The sequence below is a fragment of the Equus przewalskii genome, chromosome 7, assembly GCF_037783145.1.
Source record: "Equus przewalskii isolate Varuska chromosome 7, EquPr2, whole genome shotgun sequence".
NCBI classification, from domain to species: Eukaryota; Metazoa; Chordata; class Mammalia; order Perissodactyla; family Equidae; genus Equus; species Equus przewalskii.
The window spans coordinates 69,782,909-69,807,176 of record NC_091837.1 but is presented as its reverse complement, the minus strand read 5'-3'; the positions used below and the strand labels follow the sequence as shown (position 1 = coordinate 69,807,176).

General features: G+C 41.0%; 2 protein-coding genes and 4 non-coding genes across 10 annotated transcripts; all 6 read left to right on the top strand.

The window, feature by feature from the left end:
• Positions 1–12,125: 12,125 nt before the first annotated feature.
• On the top strand, positions 12,126–16,106 carry RPL17 (ribosomal protein L17). 5 transcript variants are annotated; one of them, XM_008514695.2, is made up of 7 exons: positions 12,126–12,211; positions 13,014–13,066; positions 13,161–13,201; positions 13,730–13,864; positions 14,113–14,211; positions 14,871–15,062; positions 16,019–16,106. In XM_008514695.2, exons 2-7 carry the CDS (start codon positions 13,027–13,029, stop codon positions 16,064–16,066), a joined length of 555 nt encoding a protein of 184 aa, XP_008512917.1. In that variant the 5' UTR covers positions 12,126–12,211; positions 13,014–13,026; the 3' UTR covers positions 16,067–16,106. The 5 variants fall into 5 exon arrangements, with proteins under 5 accessions (XP_008512917.1, XP_070486293.1, XP_070486294.1 ...); XM_070630192.1 differs by having other exon boundaries at positions 12,202–12,398; XM_070630193.1 differs by having other exon boundaries at positions 12,202–12,403.
• LOC139084977 (small nucleolar RNA SNORD58) lies at positions 12,868–12,933 on the top strand. The gene has a single exon (XR_011542914.1). It is a non-coding gene; the product is annotated as a small nucleolar RNA SNORD58 (small nucleolar RNA).
• LOC139084975 (small nucleolar RNA SNORD58) lies at positions 13,275–13,339 on the top strand. The gene has a single exon (XR_011542912.1). It is a non-coding gene; the product is annotated as a small nucleolar RNA SNORD58 (small nucleolar RNA).
• LOC139084974 (small nucleolar RNA SNORD58) lies at positions 13,962–14,026 on the top strand. The gene has a single exon (XR_011542911.1). It is a non-coding gene; the product is annotated as a small nucleolar RNA SNORD58 (small nucleolar RNA).
• Positions 15,117–15,180, top strand: LOC139084976 (small nucleolar RNA SNORD58). Its single transcript, XR_011542913.1, has one exon. It is a non-coding gene; the product is annotated as a small nucleolar RNA SNORD58 (small nucleolar RNA).
• A 1,149-nt stretch (positions 16,107–17,255) lies between the features above and the next one.
• On the top strand, positions 17,256–21,736 carry C7H18orf32 (chromosome 7 C18orf32 homolog). The gene is made up of 3 exons (XM_008514694.2): positions 17,256–17,397; positions 20,269–20,456; positions 21,060–21,736. The coding sequence occupies exons 2-3, from the start codon at positions 20,292–20,294 to the stop codon at positions 21,120–21,122; spliced, it is 228 nt and encodes a 75-aa protein (XP_008512916.1). The 5' UTR covers positions 17,256–17,397; positions 20,269–20,291; the 3' UTR covers positions 21,123–21,736.
• Positions 21,737–24,268: the final 2,532 nt, after the last annotated feature.

The following is a 24,268-nucleotide window of genomic DNA, read 5'->3' as shown; positions in this document are numbered from 1 at the left end:
TGCCATATAAACAAACACATGGACAAAGAAAACAGTTCAGTGGTTACCAGGGGAAGGAGAGTGGGGGGTGGGCACAGAGGGTGAAGAGGAGCACTTATATGGTGACAGCCAAATAATTTACAACTGAAATCTCACATTGGTGTAAACTATTATGAACACAATTCTTAAAAAATAGACTACTGCTGTCCTCTCTTTTACAGAATCTAATGATCACCTTCTTGTCCTCATCCTAGTTAACCTCTTAGCATTCAAAGGAACTTCTCACAGCCTCTGTAACACCAAACTTCTCTGGTCTCCCTCTTACCACATTAACAGCTCTTTCTGAGTCCTTCCTTGCTAGCTTGACCTCCTTTCTTGACATCTAAATGGTGGAGCATTGTGGTCTCAATCCTAGCACCTGTATCCTTCTCTATCTACACTCTATGCAGAGGCTCCCAAACTTTCTTGGTTCACAGCACCCTTACTATCTCGCTAATTTTTTATAGTGTTTATAGGACAAAAGAAATACCCAACAGTTCCATTTTCTAAGTCATTAGGTCCAAACAAATTAAAAATATTTATATCCTAACAGCTTAGAAGCCATTTGAAAAAATAATGCATGTAAAATGAAGGAAAAACTTGTATTTATTTCTCAAATATACTTTATTCTTAAATAGCAATTCACTTGCTTCTTTTTTTTTTTAGTGTTTAACCTTTTATCTTTATTTGGAGTTTCACTTTCTTACTTTTTTTTTTTTTTTTGAGGAAGATTAGCCCTGAGCTAACATCTGCTGCCAATCCTCCTCTTTTTGCTGAGGAAGACTGGCCCTGAGCTAACATCCATGCCCATCTTCCTCTACTTTATACATGGGACGCCTACCACAGCATTCCAAGCAGTGCCATGTCCACAGCCAGGATCCAAACTGGCAAAACCCAGGCCACCGAAGAGGAACGTGCACACTTAACTGCTGTGCCACTGGGCCAGCCCCAACTTGCTTCTTAAATAACAATTTCTTACAAATGAGGTGTGTGCATCTTCTGGGCACTGCACAAGTTTGCAAACGTTGGAATCATATTGGACACCACCATCCTCATTTCCTGCTCCATGATGATTTTTACACACAACTTTCTTTTCATGACAGCAATCACAGAAAACCCAGCTTTGCAAAGATATGATGACATCAAAAGGAATGTATTAAATATCTAATCTTGAAATTATGAACTAAAGTGAGCAAGTAATTCACACAATGCCTGACCCACATCCAATATTGTTCTGTTTCTCTCAAAAAATTTTAAATATCCCACAGATAGTAAATTTTATGAAATATTTAAAGAATGAATAATACCAATCCTTCACAAACTCTTTCATAAAACAGAGGAGGAGGAAACATTTCCCAACTTATTCTGTAAGGCCAACATTACCCTAACACCAAAGCCAAACAAAGACATCGCCAGAAAACTACAGAACCATATCCCTGTGAACAGAATATCCAGTAAAACTATAAAAGGATTATGTGCCCTGTCCAAGCAGGATTTATCCAAGGAATGCAAAGTTAAACATTCACAAATCAATTAATGTTATACACCACATTAATAAAGGATATAAGCCACATGTTTAGCTCAGTAGATGCAGAGAAAACATTTGACAAAACTCAACACCTACTAATGAAAAAAAGCTCTCAACAAACTAGGAATAAAAGAGAACTTCTTCAACCTGATAAAGATCTACGAGAAAACTACAGCTAATAGCATATTTACTGGTGAAAGACTGAATGTTTTCTCCTTAAGATTGGGGAAAAGACAAAGATGTCCACTTTCATTGCTTTTATTTATCATCGTACAGGAGGTCCTGGCCAGTGGAATAAGTCAAGAAGGAAGAAAGGAAGGAAACAGGGAGGGAAGGAAGGAAGGAAGGAAAAAAGAAAAAAAGAAAGAAAGCAATCCTAAAGAATGTGGCAAGGTTGAAGGATACAAGTTCAAAATATAGAAATCAATTGTATTTCTTCATCCTAGTAATGAACAATCCAAAAATGAGATTAAGAAAATGATTTTATTCACAATAGCATAAAAAATTTTAAGAACAAAACTAAAACATTGAAAACCACAAAATATTGCTAAGGGAAACTTAAAAAGATTTAAATAAGACATTTTTTGTTCATAGATTAGAAGACTTAATATTGCTAAAATGGCAATTCTCTCCAAATTGATTTATAGAGTCAATGCAATCCCTATGAAAATTGCAGCAGGCTTTTTGGAGAAGTTGACAAGCTGATCTTAAAATGTACATGGAAATATAGAGGACTCAGAAGAGCCACAACAATTTTGAAAAACAAGAAAAACATTGGAAAACATATACTAGCTAATTTCAAAATTTACCATAAAGTTACAGTAATCATGACAGTGAGGTGTTGGTGCAAAGGTAATCATATAGATCAATGGAACAGAATTGAGAGTTCAGAAATAAATCCTCCCATTTATGGTCAATTGATTTTCAACAAAAATACCACAGCAATTCAATAGAGAAAGGACCATTTTTTCAATAAATAGTGTAGGGACAATTGAGTATCTATATGCAAAGAGATTAATTTGGACTCATCTCAAACAAAATTGAGTTACAAAAATTAACCTAAATATAAGAACTAAAACTATAAAACTTATAGAACATAGAAAAAAATCATTACCTTAGGATAGCATGTTGTTTAGTCTCCACATATTTGTGTCTTTGCCAGCTTTTTTCTTATAGCTGATTTCTAGTTTCATAGCATTGTGGTCAGAAAAGATGCTTTATATGTTTTCAATCTTCTTAAATTTATTGAGGCTTGCCTTGTTTCCCAATATATGGTCTATCTTCGAGAAAGTACCATGTGCACTTGAGAAGAATGTGTATTCTGCTGTGTTTTTTAAAGATTTTATTTTTCCTTTTTCTCCCCAAAGCCTCCAGGTACATAGTTGTGTACTTTTAGTTGTGGGTCCTTCTAGCTGTGGCATGTGGGATGCCGCCTCAACATGGCCTGATAAGCAGTGCCATGTCTGCGCTCAGGATCCAAACCGGCGAAACCCTGGGCCGCTGAAGCAGAGTATGCAAACTTAACCACTCGACCACAGGGCCAGCCCCTATTCTGCTGTTTTTGGATGGAGTGTTCCATATATATCTATTAAGTCCATCTAGTCTAGTATTTCATTTAGGGCCACTGCTTCATTGTTGATTTTCTGTCTGGATGATCTATCCATTGATGTAAGTGTACTATTATTGTATTGTTGTCAATTTCTCCCTTTAGGTCTGTTAGTAGTTGCTTTATATATTTTGGTGCTCCTGTGTTAGGTGCATATATATTCATAAGAGCTATGTTCTCTTGGTGGAATGTCCCTTTTATCATTATATACTGCCCCTCTTTGTCTCTCATTGTCTTTTTTATCTTGAAGTCTGCTTTGTCTAATATAAGTATGGCAACACCTGCTTTCTTTTACCTACCATTTTCTTGGAGTATAATCTTCCATGCCTTCACTCTGAGCCTGGGTTTGTCTTTAGAGCTGAGATGTGTTTTCTGGAGGCACCATATTGTTGGGTCTTGTTTTTTAATCCATCCAGCCACTCTGTGTCTTTTGATTGGAGAATTCAATCTATTTATGTTTAGAGTGATTATTGATATAGGAGGGCTTAATATTGCCACTTTATCTCTTGTTTTCCAATTGTTCTATATTTCCATTGTTTCTTCTCCCTTGTGTTTCTGACTGCCATATCAGGTTGGTGGTTTTCTGCGAAAGTTTTCTCATTATTTCTGATTTGTGGCTCTGCTCTGATTTTTTGTTTAGCGGTTACCATGCAGTTTGTATAAAAGATCTCATAGATGAGATAGTCCATTTCCTGACAGCCTCTTATCTCCATTAGTCTAAGCAGGTTCCATCCGTTTCCTCTTCCCTTTCTGAGTTATTGTTGTCACAAATTAGTATTTATTGTGTTATAAGTTTGTGACTTAATTGAAATGTTTATAGTTATTTTTGATGCTTTCTTTCCCTTTATCTTTTATCTTATAATTAAGTGTTTGCTAACCTATTCTGATAGACAGCTGCAATTTTCCAATTTTGTCTATTTATCTCCTTGCTCAAAGCTTTGTAAACCTATGCCTTTTTGTTTCAGGTGGGAGGGCTTCTTTCATCATTTTTTGTAAGGCGGGTCTAGTGGTGATGAACTCCCTCAGATTTTATCTGGGAGAACTTCTATTTCTCCATGGAATCTGAAGGATAGTTTCACTGGATAGAGTATTCTTGGCTGAAAGGTTTTGTCTTTCAGTATTTTGAATACATCATTCCATTCCCTCCTAACCTGTAAGGTTTCTCCTGAGAAAACCACTGACAGCCTGATAGAGGTTCTTTCATAGGTAATTTTCTTCTGCCTTGCTGCCCTTAATATTTTTTCTCTGTTATAGATTTTTGCCAGTTTTAATATTATATGCCTTAGAGGTCTTTTTGCATTGATGTAATTAGGAGTTCTATTGACTTCATGCACTTGTGAATCCAATTCTTTCCCCAGCTTTTGGAAGTTCTCAGCTATTATTTTTTTGAACAAGCTCTCTACATCTTTCTCCTTCTATTCTCCCTCTGGAATATCTATAATCCTTATATTGCTTTTCCTAATGGAGTCAGATTTTTCTCAAAGAATTTCTTCACTTTTCAAAAATCTTAGTTCTCTCTCCTCCTCCACCTGAAGCATTTCTATACTTCTAACCTCTAATTCACTAATTCTGTCCTCCATAATGTCAGGTCTATTTTTTATGGTTTCTAGATTATTTTTTAATCTCATTAATTCATATCCAGAATTTCTGTTTTGATTTTTTATTTCAGAGCTTCAATCTCTTTGGTGAAGTATCCCTTCTGCTCATTAATTTTATTCCTGAGCTCATTGAACTGTCTTTCTGAGTTTTCTCATAACTCATAGAGTTTCTTTACAACAACTACTTTAAATTCTCTGTCATTTAGATTGTAAACTTCTGTGACTTCAGGATTGATTTCTGGAGACTTGTCATTTTCTTTCTCCTCTGAAGCATTACTGTAGTTTTTCCTGGTGTTTGATGAATTGATCCTTTGCCAGTGCATTTGTGGTAATAGCACGTCACAGAGTCCACCTGCCACCACCAAGGGGGGCAGGAACTGTGTTTTTTGATACCACCCCATCTGCTGGTATTTGTGCCAGTAGGGCTGCTCTGCATTTGCAGGGGCTTGCTGTAACCACTCAGCAGGTTACTCTCATGTGGGTAGGGCCTCTGCACTTGGCAAGAGACCAGCTGGGCTGCTGTGCTGGGGGGAGGGGCACTTCTTTTGTGCAGTCTGGTGATGTGCTCATAGGCAGTTCAGTTGAGCTGCACAATAAGCAAGAGGGGGCGCCTATGCAGGGGCTGAGCCACTGCCACTCAGTGGGGAGTGTTCCCACAGGTGGGGCTGCTGCACAGTGGGCACTCTTCAGGGCCAGGTACCACTTCAAAAGCATTCATGTGCAGGCTGGGCTGCACGCAGACTGACCTGCCCCTGCCTCTACTAATAGTCGCACCAGGCCAGCCACTGTGTGAGGATCTGCGATCTGGCTCACTGCCACCAGGGAGGAGGAGGAGTGCACTCACCTAATTCCACTTCTTCCTGGGGAACCAGTCCACCCACCTTCAGATGCATGGTTGCATGGATCTCTCAGGCATCCTGTTGTGCTGCACAGGGAATCCTCTATTGGTTAATGATTGTCCAATTAGTTGTAACTTAAGAGGAAGAGGCAAGAGGAACAACCCACTCTGCCGTGATGCTAACATCACCATTACCTTAGGATAGGCAAAGATTTCTTAGATATAATACAAAAATCACAATTTATAAGAGAAAAAAATCAATACTCGGACTTCGTCAAAATTTAAAACTTTTACATTTCATTAGATATTATTAAGAAAAGAGGCAAGTCAGAACCAGAGAGAAAATACTGCCAAATGTTACCGAACCAGGTTCATTTTGCCCCACGCACAATTATGCCAATCACCAAGATGACAAGTTTGCAAAGAGAAGGGATTTAATCACAAGGCAGCCAAGTGAGGAGGCAGGATAATCAATCTCAGATCTGCCTCCCAAAAAATGGGGACTCAGGGATATTTATGGAGTAGGGAGATAAGTGGTCTGAAGTGTGGAAATAGATGATTGGAGGTGAGGAGAAGTGAGATAATTGATGACCTGTGCAAGCATAGTGAAGCTTCTTGGCTCTTTATAGGATGCATGTTCACAAAATGGTGGCATTACCATAATGTGAGGGTGGAGTTTTTAGCTCCTTGACATCAAAAAGGTCACTTGTCGAGCATTTGCACAGGCCCAGTTGATAGGTTGGTGGTCTCAACTAGCCTGAACTGGACGAGGCATCTCAGTTCCTGAAAAACCACTCTAATTACTCTGTTGATGAGATGGGGTCAGTTGAACTGGTCCTGGAGGACCCACGGTTACACAAAGTTGAAAGAGGATGTGCATGCAGAATATATAAATATACGAATCTTACAATTCAACAATAAGAAGACAAACAGCCCGTTTACAATTCACCAAAAGATGTGAGCAGATACTCAGAAATATCAAATAAGCACATGAAAAGATCCTCAACATCATTAGACTTTAGAGAAATGCAAATTAAAACCACAATGAGATACCACTACACAACCACTTATAACGGCTATAATTAAAGAGACAGACGATATCAAGTTTTGACAAGGATGTGGAGAAACTGGACTGCTCATACATTGCTGGTGGGAATGTCAAAAGGCAAAACTACCTTGGAAAACAGTTTGGCAGTTTCTTAAAAGTTCACTGTAAACTTAACATGCAACTGGACAATCCCACTCCTAGGTGTCTACCCAAGAGAAATGAAAACATACGTCCACACGAAAATCTGTTCTCACATGTTCACAACTGCTTTGTTCATCGTAGCCAAAATCCTGAACCCAAATGTCCACCCACTGATAAACTGATCAACAAATTGTGATATAGCTAACCAATGGAATTCTATTCAACAATAAAGAGGATTGACTTACTGATATGTGCAACAATCTAAATGAATCTCAAAAGCACCGTGCTAAATGAAAGAAGCCAGCCATCAAAGGCTACATACTGTATGATGCCATTCATATGATGTTCTGGAAAAAGAAAGACTATAGTGGGATCAGCCCCGTGGCCAAGTGGTTAAGTTCCCGCACTCTGCTTTGGCAGCCCAGGGTTTCACTGGTTCTGATCCTAGGTGCAGACATGGCACTACTCATCAAGCCATGCTGAGGTGGCGTCCCACATGCCACAACTAGAAGGACCCACAACTAAAAAAAATATACAACTATGTACTAGGGGGGCTTTGGGGAGAAAAGGGAAAAACAAAAATCTTTAAAAGACTATAGCGACAGAAAGCAGATCAGTAGTTGTTGGGTTCCAGGAATGGAAGAAGGGAATTAGGGTAAGGAAACTTTTCAGGATGATGGAAATGTTCAACATCGTGATTGTCGTGGTGGCTACATAACCATATATATGTATCAAAAGTTAATAAATTGTATGTTAGAAATTGGGGGAATTTTATTTCATATAAAGTCTGCCTCAATAAGGCTGATTTGTGAAAATCTAAATCAGTCACCTTTGGCAGTTACCAGAGAACCAGCTCATTTTTCTGAAAGTCAATAAATAAAGGGGAAAAGTAAGTCTTATTCTGCCTTTCCTGTGTACTATATTTCAAGAAAACCAAATAATTGAAAGAGGAGAAATTCTTTTTTACACAAGTAAAAAAATGCTGATAGAATCAGAAAAAAAAAATCCCCATTTTTCAACTCCAGATGAAATAATTTGGGTCTAGGCAACGAATTTCAATAGCTGCTAAAGCCATTAGGTCAAAAGCTGATGGAGAACTTTATAACGAAGGGATCAGACTGACAACTCCTGAACTGACTTATCCATCTAAACCTCAGTAAAAATGAGACAATCAGATGACATTATGGACATCCTGATATGATGTAATAAGAAATACATACTACCACCTATGAAGTTTTCTTGTGCCCAAAATTGAACTGAATCTGATCAAGCTTCAAGATATAATTCCAGAAAACTTGAAAGATAGAGGAAAATGTTCAGTGACACCATGAGGATGTAATTAGCTAAATCCTGAAGCGTGGGGAAATTCTACCTGACAAATTTCCAGTGTTTCCAACAATAAGTGACATGCAGTGGGTGTGGGGGGAGGGGGGTGCTACAAAGAGAATATGAGAAGGAGAAATAGTTATAGATTAAAAGTGACTTAAGAAATATATCTCACAAATACAATATTTGGATCTTACCTGGATCTTGATTTGAACAAACAGAGAAAATTGATCACAAACTAGGGTATGAAATATTTTAAGAAATTATTGTTGTTGTTGTTTTATGTATGATAATGATAAAATGCTTATGTTAAAAAAAAAAGAAAATCTTTATCATTAGAGAGATATATTGAAGTATGTATAAACCAAAGGATATATTTGGAATTTGCTTTAAAATACTTCTGCAAAAAAAGGGAAGGGAGGTGGTAGAAGCTAGGGAGGGAAGAAGAAAATAGATAAAATAAGAAAGACAAAATGTTGATTACAGTTGAAGTTTAATATGAGTACCTGTAGGTTCACTCTATTATTCTCCTTCTACTTCTATGTGTTTTTAAATTTTATACATTAAAATGGAAAAAAAAAAACTTTTCATACGACCAAATGGAAGCTCACCTTATTATTCCGTGTTCCTCCTCCAGGTGCAGCGTATTGTACCACCAGGGCTCAAGCCAAAAATCTAGGAGCCCTCCCTGGTGAGTGTCTTTCCCTCACTTCCCACATCCAACCCATTAGCAAGTTCCGTTGGCTCAACCTCCAAAGACCCACTGAGTCTGATTGCTTTTCACCAGCTCCGGCTGTGGCCAGCCTGGTTGAAGCTCTCATCAGCTCTTGCAAGAACGTCTGCCTCCACCCGCCTGCTTGCTCTCTCGCCCCCCCACAGTCTGCACCCCACAGAGCACTCAGAGCAATGTGTTTGCGGCATAAATCTTATCCTGCCCCCTCCCTGCTTAAAGCCCTTCAAGCGTTTCCATGACAATTAAAACAAATTCCAAGGGCCTTGTCAGGGCCTAGAGACCCTAACTAGCCCTCCTGATGTGATCCTTGCCTGCCTCCTTGTGCTCTGAGAGGAGTAGAGTTCTCCTGCTATTCCTCAAATGACCTTACTCTGCTCAGAACAGTGGTGTCCGCTGAGGTTGGCAGGAAAGATCCTCTTCTGGCCCATCTTCAAACCCTACCATTCCTCAAAAACACTTCTCCAATTTCTTATGAATGAAATTCTTCCTTTAGGGATTCACGCTTCTCCTTTCCATCCAACACACAATACCTCTGGGAGGCGTCATCCATAAAGCTAGTTTTCCTTTGTTATACCGAGAGAGGTAGGAGAAGACTGTGCCACGGGCTCCATGAGCAGATGCTGGCAGCACAATCAGAAAGCATAAGCAAAGTTACAGAGCTACCAACTCTCATAGCTTACAATCGTGAAATCCTGCTACTTTTACTAAAATCTCTTGAATTCATCCACCACTCTCCATTTTCCTTCTCAAAAAAATCGAACTGAATCTGATCACTTCAGGCCACCACCATCTTTTGCCACCCTCTGGTGTTGCCTCTGTGGCATCCAAATGTCTCCCTCCAGACCGATCCTTTCAAAAGTGAATCTGATCAAGTCACCTCACCCATCCCCCAAGGGTTTAAACGGTTTCAAAAGTCCCTCATTAACCCTTAAGATAAATTTGAAACTTCTTGGCAGACCAATGGGATCCTTCAAGATCAGTTTCATCTCTCCTCCTTATATTTCCCCATTCAAACCCAAAAGGAACCCGAACACCTATAGTTCCCATAATAGAACTTTTCCTGCTGGCAACAAGAATTATTTCTCTCTTATGCTGTAGCCAACTAGCTCCTTCTGGTCATTCATGGTGCAGCTGCCATGTCATCTTCTCAGGAGAGGCTTTCCCACCCTAAGAGCTATTAATAAGGTCCTCAATGCTCACCCTACTTTACCAGTTTTACAGTCTATTCTAATTGGCTGTTCAGCTCCTAGTTCCCTATCCCTCCATCCCAACCCTTACCTCAAGACTCCTTGAAATTAGGGACTCTCCTAGTACCTGTTAGAGCTCAGCATCTAAGCACAATGATAAGCATATAATAAGTGGTCAATAACTACTTGTTGAACGGATGAATGAACAAATAAATGGATTACTAAGGATTAACTCTGTAGTTCACTATTGTTTTAATAATTAAGATTTCTGCACAATTAACATGGTAAAATAAAAATGAAGTAACAAACAACAGATTGAAGGAAATACATGTATCAAATACGATTTAAAGAGTTCTTTTAAATTTTATAGGAAAATCATTGAGACACTAAAAGATAAACCTTTCTCTCAAAAGGAAATCATCCCAAAAGGTTTGAATTCCTTCTAGTTTAATCCAGTGCTGGCTAACACAGAGTCAAATGAGGTGGCGTGTCTAATCTTTAACCATAGGCTTGATCTCTCCCTAAAATCAGAGAGAATATGGTTCGAGTGCGGAGGGGAAGAAGAAAGGAGGGGTAAGAGATGAAGAGGGCAAAGGCCAGATGGTGGCAGGCTCTTAAGTCATCCCCAGAAATTTGGAAGCGGAGCCACAGAAAAAAACGGAACCTGAAAAGTGACATGAACATTTTGGCAGCTATCTTAGAAAAATGATTCTGTCTGGAATAATGAGGATACATTAGAATGTGGGGGGAAGGGGCAAGAAGACACCTTAGAAGACTCTAGCAGTAATCTAGATTTTGTTAAGTACTTATGCGTGCAAAGATAGAAGAAATTATCTCCCAGCTTTCTGGTTTAAGAATCTAGTGTACAGCACAGAGAAGCCACTGGCCAAGGCAGGGGAGAGGCAGGATTGCCAAATGATGATGAACTTGGTCACCGGAGTGTGTCTTTGTTTCCAGTTCTGTCACTTCCTACCTCTGGGACTTTAGGGGAAGTTCTTTAATTTCTCTGTGCCTCAGCTTCACCGTTTATAAAATGGAAGTAATCTCTAAAATGGAATAATATCTTTCAACAGTTGTCCTAAAGGTTAATTGAGGAAATGCATGTAAAATCACTGAAATAGTGCTTGAAACTTAGCAAGCTTTTTAAAGCATTGGCTGTTATTATTACTACGCAACAGAAAAGTAGACCCTGGGGAAGGAGATAATGAGTTCAGTTTAATGACACCTTAGGTTTCAAGTATTTGCTTCAGGGACTTTTCAGGAAAGATGTCCAGGGAGCGGTTTGATATCTGGGGCTAGCGCAGGAGGGAGATGTGGAGAGGAGATAGTAATTTGGGAGTTCTCAGCCTGCGATGGAAACCATGTGAGGGATGGGAATTACTGGGGAAAGACAATGGAACCCATCATTTGGCAACGGGAGTGGAGTCCGGGATACGGACCTGAGACTGAGGTCTCTGAAACAGGTCAAGGAACCAAGTGTGCCTAGAGCGTTATCCAGAGTCCATTCACTGGGGGTTTAAATCTGCCTAGAGTGACGGTGCCATGAAATAGAAGAGCTAAAGTTAAGTGCTAATACCACGAGTGACTGTGAGAGAATAACCAGATAAATGACCTGGGGGAGGAATAAAGGGAAGATAATACCCAAGTGTTTTTCTCTACCAGATGAAGATCTAGAAGGGGCAGTGGGGACCCAGACCCTTCGCCTAGCACATCCTTTACATAGCTTGCCGTACAACTGATTGGGTGATATTCCTATCCTGAGAATTTTCTGATTATCTTAATTACATCCCATCCTTTGCATTTTCTTAATTATCCATTTACAAACCACTTTCAGGGGTACGTGACCACATTGTCAAATCTAACGAATGTTGATGAATAAATGTTTCGTCTGTATCTCATAATACGTGGTCCTGTCCTAGAACTACAAACTTGTTTTTAATTGATTGATATTTAAAATCTTTATTTCCAGATAGAAAAAAAAGGAGAATTTTGAGACGGTCTCTAAGGAGTCAACTCGTTTTCAGATCTTCTAAAACATATTCCACACTCCCTTTCTCCTTTGCTTTCCTCCTCCCCTCTTCAAATCTCGCTCCCCCCACCCCCCCCGGCGGGGAATCTCGCGAGAGGTCGAGTGACCACGAATTCTCCCAGAAGCTACCGCTCTTCCTCTTCACGTCTGCGGCCTGAGGTGAGTGTTTCGTAGCGGTACGTCTCCGAGTGCTCAATCCTCTGATCATCGCCGCCATCCTGGCCTCGGGGGTGCCCATCTCGAGACCCCTGGGAAGAGGACTCTGGCAACTACTGATTCCTCGCTGAAGGCGGTGTTCCTCTGCGCGGGGGACGTGTCGGAGCGCCCGACTTGGCGCGCCGTGGGCGTACGGTCTCTGCTTCCCGCAGAGGGGCGCGATGGACGGGAATGGGGGTGGTGGGGTTTCAGGCGGCCCGCGGTCGGGACGGCCTCCGACTCCAGAGGTCCAGTGTTTCGCGGTGAGTGGTGGCCGCAAGGAGAGAAAGTTGCGGAGCGATAGAGTCGAGTCGGATCGAGGCTTCGCTCCTTTGCGCAGGAGCGTTTCAGACTCGCTGGCGTGGTGGCAGTCTGAAAGTGTGCGGAGGGACAGCGTTGCTGGGGAGGCCGTGTGAGCCCAGGTGGGGTCTGTAGAGGGCTGTAGTCGAGTTCTTCCGGGTCGGTTTACGCCTGAAGGATCCCGAGTTGGATGGAAACAGGCTCTGTCTTCTTCGAGGGTCAGAGGGTGATGAGGTCCTTGTCACCAGTCGGGTGTCAGCGCTGCTGTAGTCACTGGTAGACGTAAAGGGGATGCAGGCTGTGGATGGAGAGCAGGGCAGCTGCGATGATGGCATTTCTTAGGACACCTTTGGATTAATCATGAAAACAACTACTCTCTGAGCAGCTGTTGGTAGCATTTGATACGTGTTTAAACTGTAAGTTACTGTAGATGTGTATTGACAGAATTAACTCTGCTCCCTTGCAGGTGATCTCCGAAAATGGTTCGCTACTCACTTGACCCGGAAAACCCTACAAAGTGTAAGTGAACAGGAAAGGGGTGCATGTTTCTTATTTTGGGGTAAGAGAAACCATAAGATGCCGAAAATTAACGAAAGCTTTGCTCATCTTTTAGCATGCAAATCAAGAGGTTCGAATCTTCGTGTCCACTTTAAGGTAGGTGCATCATGGTCATGCTCTAAGCGTCTTCCATGTGTCCCGGTGTGTTTTGACTATTCTGAAAAGGTAGCTGCCGTGATGCTTTTCTTAGGACACCTTTGGATTTACCGTGAAAATTAATCAGTTCTGAGCAGCCACCTTTTTGTCTTTAACCATCAGTTTATAATGAGCGCTTTGATGTAGGATTTGTGGAATTGGGTAAAACTACTAGAGAACTACTTGCGAACCGAGTGTACAGATGAACGTATGCAACAGTAATTGTAAGGATAAGATATGGAGTTTAAGAGACTACAGTGAATAAACAGGTTTAGGATTTGTTTTTTCATAGCTTCAAACCAAGCCCCCCTGGTTCTCAATCACAGATCCGTTTTTCTCACTGTATTACCTCACCTCCCAAGAATGGAAAGGTTTTAGCACTTGATAATATGTGGACATTTTAAACATCTGAGAATTTAATGTTAAAGTTACTTTAGAAATGGTGATCCTTTCACATAGTTAACGCTCAGTTTATATTATTATATTTAGAACACTCGTGAAACTGCCCAGGCCATCAAGGGTATGCACATCCGAAAAGCTACCAAGTATCTGAAGGATGTCACTTTAAAGAAGCAGTGCGTGCCGTTCCGTCGATACAATGGCGGCGTTGGTAGGTGTGCCCAGGTGAGAATTCGTGGCTGCCATTTGAAAAGGCAGAGTATAAGGGAAAGTGATTGAATGGGGTGAGAATGGCTAAGGCCTGCCTGTAATCAGACTCTGGTTGCTGTGATGACAATCTTAGGACACCTTTGGATTAACCATGAAAAAAACAATGTTCTGAGCAACCTTGATGTTGGATAAAATAAATGCAACTTGGTTGTAACGTTGATTTAAATCAGGAAATGACTAATAGTCTCTCCATTTTCTTTCAGGCCAAACAGTGGGGCTGGACACAGGGTCGGTGGCCCAAAAAGAGTGCTGAATTTTTACTGCACATGCTTAAGAATGCAGAGAGTAATGCTGAACTTAAGGTACCCGAACCTGTGACATCTTTATATGCATCCAACTTGGATGATTGTTCCATTAATGTTGCTGTTGTGCAGATTTGTTATACAGATGATAAAATACCTAGTATTACAAAGGAATAAGTTACCAAATTGATTGTCTTTGTAATGGTACATGTGGTTTGTTGCCTACATTTGTAATGGAGAGACATGTTAAATTTCAGTTAAGTTAAAATCAAGTGATATTAATCAACCAAAGACAGGTTTATCCATTTTGGCCATCATCCATTACCATTTTGCATTTGGAATTCTGGTCCAAAAGTGGAATTAATGTTGGTCTTTCTGGCTGTTGTAACCCTTCTAGCTGCTAATTCATGCTGCCAAAATCTTACTTATATCAAGGCTTAGAAATTGACACTACCAGATCCTGTAACTCCCCTCCCCTTATGACTTTTAAGGACGCCACTTATAAACAAAGTGCATTTAGCACTGAGTTTTGGTCCGTCCTTAGATTTAAGGAAGGGCACTTAGAATAAAGGTGAAAACAAGTGTTTGAACAAATAAGCTGTTTAAAGTCTTACGGATTGCCTTTCAAAAATGGTCTCATTAAGGCAGGGACTTGATTTTCCAGTAATGTTAAATGATAAAGATGGTGTCTGATTTTGTTCCCCCTTTCCTCTTCCCAGGGTTTGGATGTCGATTCTCTGGTCATTGAGCATATCCAGGTGAACAAAGCTCCCAAGATGCGGCGCAGGACATACAGAGCCCATGGTCGGATCAACCCCTACATGAGCTCTCCCTGCCACATCGAGATGATCCTTACTGAAAAAGAGCAAATCGTTCCTAAACCAGAAGAGGAGGTTGCACAGAAGAAAAAGGTAAATTACTCGGCCGTTGCTCAGCTTCATTTGTGTGTGATACTAGATTTGTGGTTGCTGTGATGACTAACTTAGGACACCTTTGGAACAACCGTGAAAGAATACTATTCTGAGCAACCGGCAGTTTTTTACTCATTTTGTTTTGGCTTTCGTGGGTCTCGTTTGTTTCTTGATTAATAGTAAGTAGAACTTTTTATTCAGTACATCAGAACTATGTGATTATCTGCTGATGGCCCCAGCTAGATGTCCACGGCCACTTCACATGCAATATCTCTGGGGCCAGCCTTGTGGCTGACTGGTTAAGATTGCATGCTTTGCGTTGGTGGCCCTGGTTTTCCGCTGGTTCGGATCCTGGGCCCCGACATGGCACTGCTAATCAAGCCATGCTGAGGTGGCGTCCCCCATGGCAGAGCCAGAAGGACCTACAACTAGAATATACAACTCTGTACCGGAGGGGCGGGGGGCTGCTTTGGGAAGAAGGAGGGAAAAAAGAGAGAAGATTGGCAACAGACGTCAACTCAGGTGCCAATCTTTAAAAAAACAATTACATGTCCAAAAATGGGCCACTCCCTTCACTCCACCACCCTTCTCCCCCCCAAATCTGATAATCTTGTTTTTAGTAAATGAAGCAAGCAAAGAAACTGGGAATGATTCTAGACTCCTCCCTTCATATTTAATGAATTTAGTTTCTGTTGATTTTATCACTTAAATGTTATCCTCCATCCTTGCTGCCACTTGGTCTTTAACAGCTAGGCTCCCTGCCTCTGAAGAGTCGGCTCTCCTCCACTTTAGATTTCCTCCTGTCTGCCCCTCCCCCCATACCCCTTTTCTCCGCTAAAGGACTTTTTCCCTTATGTTGAAGTTTCCAATTAGTTCACTCAACTTTGACCTACTCCTTTAAGATGTAGCTTGGGTTTCTTCAGGAAACTTAACAGTCCTTTTATTTTTCCCCCCAGATATCCCAGAAGAAACTGAAGAAACAAAAACTTATGGCCCGGGAATAAATTCAGCATAAAATAAATGCAAATATAAATAAAAGCAGAACGCTGGTTGTCTTTATTAGTAAATATATTTCAAATGTCCTCACAAGATGGGTCAAACAAGCTCTCTTCTTTCTTTTGATTAGAATTAGAAACACATTGTTCGCCCTGTGCCATTGGTTTTGGTTCATAAACATGCTGTTTTGAACCTCTCGGTGTTTCTTTGCATAAGACAGAATTTGAACATGGGGAAATGTCTGAAAGTTTTTTCCAACCACTTTGAGATTGGACACACTGTTACAATTCACAAATTCATAGTTCACTGGCTTTTAGTATAGTCACTTATGTAACCATAGTCAATTTTAGAACATTTCATTATCCCAAAGAGGGACCTTGGCAGTGGTTAGCTGTCACTCCAGCCCTAGGGTACCACTTAGTATTTCTGTCTATATAGATTTGTCTATTCTGGATATTTGATACAAGTGACATCACAATACCCTCATCTGTTGGTATCTGCAGGGGGATATAGAGCGCCTGCCTTATATGGCCCTTTGTCACTGGCTTTGACTTAGCCCAATGTTTTCAGGGTTCATGTTGCAGGATGTTTCTACTTTGTTATTGACGAACAGTTCGTTCCCTGAGTAGGCTATTTAATGAGTTGAACATTTCGGTTTTGTGGGGTTTTTTACCTGTTACAAATAGTGCTGCTGTGAGCCTTCGTGTAGTACAAGTTTTTGGGTAGGCATGTTCTCATTTCTCTTGGGTATGTGCCAAGAGTGGAATTGCTGGATCACATGGTAACTTTAGTAAACGTTTGAGAAACCCATTCGTTTTCAATGTAGTTGTGCCATTTTCAGTCCTACCGGCAGTGTAAGGGTCCCATTTTCTCCATATTCTCCGAACACGGTCTCTGATCACATCTAGCTGTCAAGCTGACTTTAATATTAATTTTTCCTGCCCTTGAATTTACGACACTCTTAACTAGCCGAGTGAATAACTTAGCCAGAACTGCGTTCGAAAAGATCCCAGCGATCCCGTGCAAACGGTGTAACCTTCCCTGTGGGCAGCGAACCACCGGCTCTGGCGTCTTTCCCGGCTCAATGACTTTCCTGCTGGCGTTGGGGGCGGACCCTCGGACTCCCAGCCCTGCCCTGCTCCCGCAGGCTCTGAGCCAACGGCTGCCGCGCCGGAAGCCGCGCCGGGCCCCGCCCCCGCGTCACCGTTACGCCCTGTGCGTCGTCAGGCTGACGCAGGCGCGCCTTTGTCGGCCCCTTCTGCGGTGCCCATTGGCTCGGCGGCAGCACGTCCCTCCCACCGGAAGTGCGGCCATTTCCACTTGGGCTTGGTGGTCGCGGGTGAGCGGGGCATGGGGCCTGGGTTTGCGGCTGGGGTTCGGGGTGGGGAAGGGCTGTGGCCTCGGTGCTATCGAGCTGCTCCGCAGGCTCCAGCCCGGGCCGCGCCGACCGAGCCCAGCCGGTGCGCGGCTCTCCTGCCCCCGGCGCCTCGGGCCCGCCTGCGCGCTCTCTGTACCCCGCTTCGCCCTCCGTTCGTGCGCCCCTGCCCACCCCTCGCCTTCACGTCTGCCTGCGGCGGCCCCCGTTCCTTTGTATCCGTTTATTCTTTCCCTTGGCCCGTGGGCTCGGCTTCGCTGTTCTCTCCACCATCGTTCAGTCATCCTCTCCATCTTTTCAGTCGTTGTCTTTGACTCCGCCGGTCCCGCGCTCTCGTCTCCAGTAAAATGATATGCCGAACGGGGTCAGTTAAAGGGAGGTGGCGCTCCCCCCTGCACCTGCCCGCTTTCTGAGAGCGCCTCAGCCTGTTCCTCTCCTTGTGCTGGACTGCGTCGAACGAAAGAATATTCCGCTCCTGCAGCAACTTTAATCTATTTTGCTCGCTTCGTTGTAATATCCGAGAATTGCCTTGGAGAGAGTGAAGAAAATAGTTTTGCCAATTTATCATAGCCGCCTTCTAGACCTTTCTAAGCCACAGTTTCCACATGTATGTAGTAAAATGGCTCATTGAAGAGTCATGTTGAGGATTAAGAAAGATAAAATACTGTGGTTTCATTGTGAAAGAACTGGAAAGTTTTATAAAAGCCGTAATGATGACTTAAGTGATTAGTAGTATTTATTCTTGAGAGTTCATTCAAAACACACCGATTACTAGTAGGTAAAAATGAATTTTTATGTTGGAGGGATTGCTAGCCATCAGCTTAGCCTAGTGCTCGAGCATCGCCAGTTGTTTTGAAGAGTTTAGTTGGTTTTGAATGTTTGGTCCGAAAGAAGTAACATGATCATTGTGTTTTTGGAAGGGGAAAGGGACTTGAGCTAGGAAACCAGAAGAGAATTCTTTGTGTGAACTTTGGGCAAGTCACAGCTTCTGGATCTGTTTTTTTTTTTTTTCTTTGTATGGTAATAGCACTTAAGTAGCACTTAATATATGCAGGCACTGGTCTGAGCCTTGTGTTCCTGTTAAGTTATCTAATCCAAACTACATCCCAGTGAGATAGTATTATCGTCTTCGTTTTACTCATGAGGGAATTACGGCACAGACTGGTTAAATTTGCCCAGGAATATCCTCTAGAAAGTGGTGGAAGCAGGTCTCAAATCCAGCCAGCTTCCAGCCAGTCTTATTGATTGCTGTGCTATGGTGCCTGTGAGAGTGTGCAAGACGTAAACCGGATCATCTCTTTAAGTCTCTGCAGATCGCAGTCTAAATGTCTATGGCCAAAAATAATGATTCTTCAAAAAATGCTGTAAAAAGACTCACTACTTATTTGGCATATTTTAATCAAAGAATATGTTCTTTAAAATTTCGGAGCAAAATATTTTGGTAATACTTGTTATTTTGATTTGACTAGGGAACTGTTTTAAAGAATCCAGTTATGAATCCTTTATAAAAAAGCTGGTCATTCCTTGATGTACGTTGACATTTTTGTTTTTGTTTTAAAGATTTTATTTTTCCTTTTTCTCCCCAAGACCCCTGTTACACAGTTGTATATTTTTAGTTGTGGGTCCTTGTGTAGTTGTGGCACGCCGCCTCAGCATGGCCTGGTGAGTGGTGCCATGTCCGCGCCCAGGATTTGAACTGGCGAAACCCTGGGCTGCCTAAGCCGAGTGTGCGAACTTAACCACTGGGTGGGGGCTGGCCCCTCATTTTTATTTGTTTATAGCTCTTGTATCATTTCAAAGCCCCGTTTAGTCTGCATTATCTATACCACTGTTCTCTTGTATCGTGAATAATTTTAAATTGCTTCAATGTAGTCATGGTGCCGACTCATTTGCCAACAGATACCACTTAATTTGCAATATTTTGAAAATAGGAAATTTTAATATACTGAGTTAGCCTTATGCACTGTTCTGAAGCTTCTTAAAGTCCTACTCTAAGGGATTAAAAATTCTTGTAAATTCAGGAAGTCTTTGGTTTAATGATATACTATGGAAGTAGTATTGGTTCTTTTTCAAGAAATTATTGATGTTGAGAAATTTCAAGATGATTTCTAATCATCAAAGAAATTAGAGGTGTTAATTTTTGGAAGTGGACAACTTTTAACAATAATATTAAATAACATTTTGTGTTACTTGGTACACCTTAATTGCCATGAAAAACAAAAAGCAAATATATTAAGCAAGAGTTCTTGCCTGGGAAGGGCCAGCCAGTTTGCATCCTAGAGGTCTTGCAAAGTGATATCTTAGAGGAGACTTTCATATTATAAGATTTTGCCATTAGCATTTTAGGTTTGGCTAATCGACGTTGTCAAGTCCCTGAAGGTGATTCTCCCCTCATACTCACACTAAACTGGAGTATAAGGCATAATTGCCAAGTTCGTTAATGTTTTTCTGTCTCCTTTGCTTTGTCTGTAAATGGCGATAGCACGGGTGCCCAGCCTCACTGGGTATTTTGAGGACTGAGTGAGTTGATAGATACAAAGGGCTTAACTGCCTAGCACCCAGCAGGTGTTGGTGTCTGTCGTTTATCATCAAATTTGTGGTTGACGAGCAGTGATTGGAGAGGTTTGGAGACAGGAGCCTCACTATTATTCTCATGCCTGCCACCTGTTCCTTTACCTTGCAGATAGCATTTTTATATAATACACTCTTGCTTTTAGCTAATAGTTTTTTTCTTCAATGTAGAAATCGTCCTTTCAAATATCTTAATCTAGGTACGTTCCTTCTGTCGTTAATCTATGATGAACTAATTTGCTTTTTCATCGTGTCTATCAACAGTTGAGGAGCTCAAGGCTGGGACAATGGTGTGCATTCCTTGTATTGTCATTCCAGTTCTGCTCTGGATCTACAAAAAATTCCTGGAGCCATATATATACCCCCTGATTTCCCCCTTTGTTAGTCGTATGTGGCCTGGAAAAGCTATACGAGAATCCAGTGATAAAAACAAAGGCAAAGGAGACTATAAGGTAGGAACATTAAAATGTCTTGAATAAGGGCCAGTTAAGGGGGGTGGTCAGTCAGGGTGAAATACTTGGCTTTTGGAAAGGCAAGTTCTTGGACCCAGAAGCTTCATTACTGTGTCTTAAGTTTCTTCTTTTTTAAAATAGAAGGCTTTGGGATGTTTTTTTAAAGTAGTTAGCATTCGTTTTAAACTAGGCTTCTGATTAATGCATTTGCCCCTTGCCCTATGGCCAAGATAATAACCAGTATTACCTGGCTGGCTATTTAATGGTAAATAGCTAATGGACAAGAAGAGATGATACTAAAATAAGCCAGTTTCACTGATAACTTTGGTAAGAGATTTAATTGGAAGGATCATAGAAATTTTTTAAAAAACAAAATGAAATAATTTTTTTAAATGAATACCTAGACAACTCTTTTGGTTTTAGCATTGGTACTTGTTAAGTTCAATTTAGACTGTGTTCACCTGCACTAATTTTTAGCCATCCTGCACATTTCTAGAAGCAGAGTTTTTTCGTTCTGAAGTTTACTGTCTGTTTTTAAAGAGAATGTCTCTTATAATGAGTTTCATTTGTTGTAGTAATATCTACTATGGTTTTTCATTTTAGGGTGCAGACGTGAATGGACTACCAACAAAAGGACCAACAGAAATCTCTGATAAAAAGGACTGATGGGATTGTCCCAAAGGATCTCATTGTTTTAAAGATGGACCTGATAATATGAAGCACCTTCTTTATAACTGTCTCTGACCTTTTTCTCTGAGACCAGAATTCGGGATAGATAGTTTCATTTTACCTGATACTAATGAGAAAACACGCAGTAGTATTTATATTTTAAATGTATTTAGTTATATTTAATTACCTCATTCCTGAGTTCCTTTCTCATTAAAGTAGCTTTCATTTCTACTACTGCTAGAAGGTTTGTGCCACTAGACACTGTTCCTAAATTACCTACGAATCCTTGGGCCTCTAGCTTTTATTCAGGCTCTTCCAATTTGAGTAGAGTACAATTGTACTGTGAAACAGTGCGGTGAGACTGTGCAGTGAAATGAAAGGTCATTTTGGAGATGATAATGACTTGAAATATAAAGAGAGGATTACTGTCTAACAATGGAGCTGTTTATCTATGAAAATAGTAGTTACTGTTTATTGCTCTAGGGAAGACAGGAAAATAGAAACTTTGAAAAGTGGAACACGTTTTGCTCAATTGTCTAATGTGTATCTTAAAGTTCTAATCCTTGTTGCATTCCTTCTAATCCTACAAAATGTATTAAATATTCAGTTTAGCTTGTGGTTATTTTTTCTTTTAAAGTTTAAATATTTAAAAGGGAAAATTTTCACCACCGTCGGAAAGCAGGATTATAATAGTGTGGTGGCGTCTGGATAGTTATAGAACAAGAATATTTTCTTTTTTTAAAGAGTAGATTGTATTGGTTACTTATTGTTGCATAACAAGACACTCCAAAATTTAATGGTTTTCAACAACAGTCATTTGCCTGGGCGGTTCTTTGCTGATCTGGGCCTCTCTACGTGGTCTTTCAGACCTGGGCTCCTTCACGTTATCATCGGGATCTATAAATATTCAAAGATGATGAGACTTAATCTTTATATTGTATTTATGTGTTCCTTCTGAAGCAGGGAGAGATTAGAAGCAGCTTCTTCCCTTGGTCCCCAGTGAAGACCTGGGTGCTAACTAAGGCTGTGTCTGATCAAGTTACTGATTCACCCTGGACTTCGTTTGATATGAATCAGTAGGTTTCAACTTTTCTGCCCCAACCCACCTGAGGGTTAAGATAAATTCTCTTTAGCGACTAAATTTAGTTGATTAGTTTGTCTTTTAAACGTATAAAAACTGTCATAAAAACAACAGATGTTGATAGTAAAACCATGCAAGAACAAGTTAAGTGAAAAGTGAATATTCTTTTTCTACTCCTGGTCCTTTATTCTAGCTCCACGGGTGTAACCACTTTTAGGTTTTTTTGTGTAGCCTTCTAGCAACTTTCTTAAAATTAATTTGTTTTTATTAAACATTTCATTTTTTAAATCAAATAATATTGCAAGATTTAGAATGCCCCTACTCTCTTAGTCCCCAAAGGCTTTATTCAGTTTTTACTTTTGTCATATGTTTTGTCTCCCTATTTCTAAATAATACATATATATATTACTGCTGTTTTTGGAGCTGTCAACTTTAGATTTTATTGACTTCCTGCAGTGGTTGAGATAACAGCTCTCTTACACTGTGTTCCCTCCACTTCTCCCACACAGCCTCCTAATATGTTTCTGTGAATTTCGGTTAGGTCACTAATGAGTGTTTGTATCAGTACCAGTGCACCAGATACCTTCCATTTGCCCCTCCAGCTCTCTGCTCCAGGAAAGCTATATGAACTACACCAGCAGACTTCGCACGGCCTCTGGCATCTGTTAGCTTTGGCCAGTGGGGATCTGCAGCAGGAGAAACGAGGGAGGAAGGGAAGGAGTAAGCTCCAGGTATTTATTTCCTTGACTCTTCTTCAGGCCAAGTGTGTTCCTCAGCCAAAGTCACTGCACCTCAAGGTGGCCAACTCCCCATGACTCCTTTCAGCTTCCACTCCCTCTCCTTGCCCCTTGGAGCCTAGAGGTGATAACATCTGTTACTACTGGCTCTGGCTCACAGCTTTATATGGAGGGTGCCATCTGCTTCTTGCTGGGACACTGATAGAATGAGGGTGTAAATACTGCTCACTGCATGGATGATGAATGTAGCATGGTTGAGTTTCGCATACAAGAAGGGCTTCTCTGGAGTGTTGGGTTTTTTTACTTTTTCGTTTTATTAGGTACTATATAATATACTGCATAACCTTCTAGCAAGGGTAGACGAGCATAACTGAGTTATTTTTCGTCAATCAGGAAAATGCTTCCTTAATCAATGTTCTCCAAACCCTTTGACACATAGTAACAGTTAATTCCAGAAACGAGTCTCTCCGTCACACTCCCCTGATGTGAATAATGGGCAACCCTTTTTCCCTTGCTCTGTTAGTGAACCTGTGGATGTGTGCAGTGGCCACTCTGGGGAGGAGCAAGCACACAGCCATGATGGGGAGAATCTCGACCTGCTGTACGCTTATCTGGGCCGGACACTTCCTTTCAGGCCTCTTACAGATGACCCGGCTTTCTCCAGAGTTATTAATTACCGTTTTCTCCTGTACATTTCCCCTGTTGACTGGTTGTTGCTGAGGCCTGGTGCACAGTGGCAGTCGTTGAGACTTTTCTTTACCACTCCTGTGTTGGATCTCCTGTTTCCTGGATCCCCCATCTTCTTTCTTGATTTACTCCCTCATTTTTTCGCCAGCACACCAGTTTTCTAATTCAATACTCTTACAAGGTTGAGTATGGATAATTTTGAAAAGATTTCTCAGATCATTCCAGCTCATTTAAACCCACCTTCCCGAGAATCGTTGGTCTTCTAAGGCTTTTTCCACTTCTAACAGTCTCACGCTGGAGCACTGGTTCCAGTCTTGTATATTACATACTTTTAAACAAATGCGTTTAAAAAGGCTGAGAGGACTGGTACACAGTTGGCAACTTTTTATATTTTGTCAGGCAGGAATATATTTAAAAGATGTAATTTATTAGCACCATTATTTCATTTAAAAAAAGACATTGTGACACCAAAAGAGTGAAAAAAGAACATGAGAATAAGAGGAAAAAATAGCCCATTCATTTGAATAAGTTTATGGAAAATTCACTTTTGTTCATATTTTTCTTCTTTTTGTGGTTGATCGATGAAAACTTATCACCTATCCTTGGACCGGATTTGGTAGCCACTGTTTGCGCCACAC

What these genes read in the sequence shown, in the direction of transcription:
- RPL17 (XM_008514695.2), top strand. Translation starts at nt 13,027, where the DNA reads ATGGTTCGCTACTCACTTGACCCGGAAAACCCTACAAAGT. An exon ending in GCGTTGGTAGGTGTGCCCAG is followed by an intron (nt 13,865 to 14,112) that starts GTGAGAATTCGT and finishes ATTTTCTTTCAG; the next exon opens with GCCAAACAGTGGGGCTGGAC. An exon ending in AGGTTGCACAGAAGAAAAAG is followed by an intron (nt 15,063 to 16,018) that starts GTAAATTACTCG and finishes TTTTCCCCCCAG; the next exon opens with ATATCCCAGAAGAAACTGAA.
- C7H18orf32 (XM_008514694.2), top strand. Translation starts at nt 20,292, where the DNA reads ATGGTGTGCATTCCTTGTATTGTCATTCCAGTTCTGCTCTGGATCTAC. An exon ending in AAGGCAAAGGAGACTATAAG is followed by an intron (nt 20,457 to 21,059) that starts GTAGGAACATTA and finishes TTTTCATTTTAG; the next exon opens with GGTGCAGACGTGAATGGACT.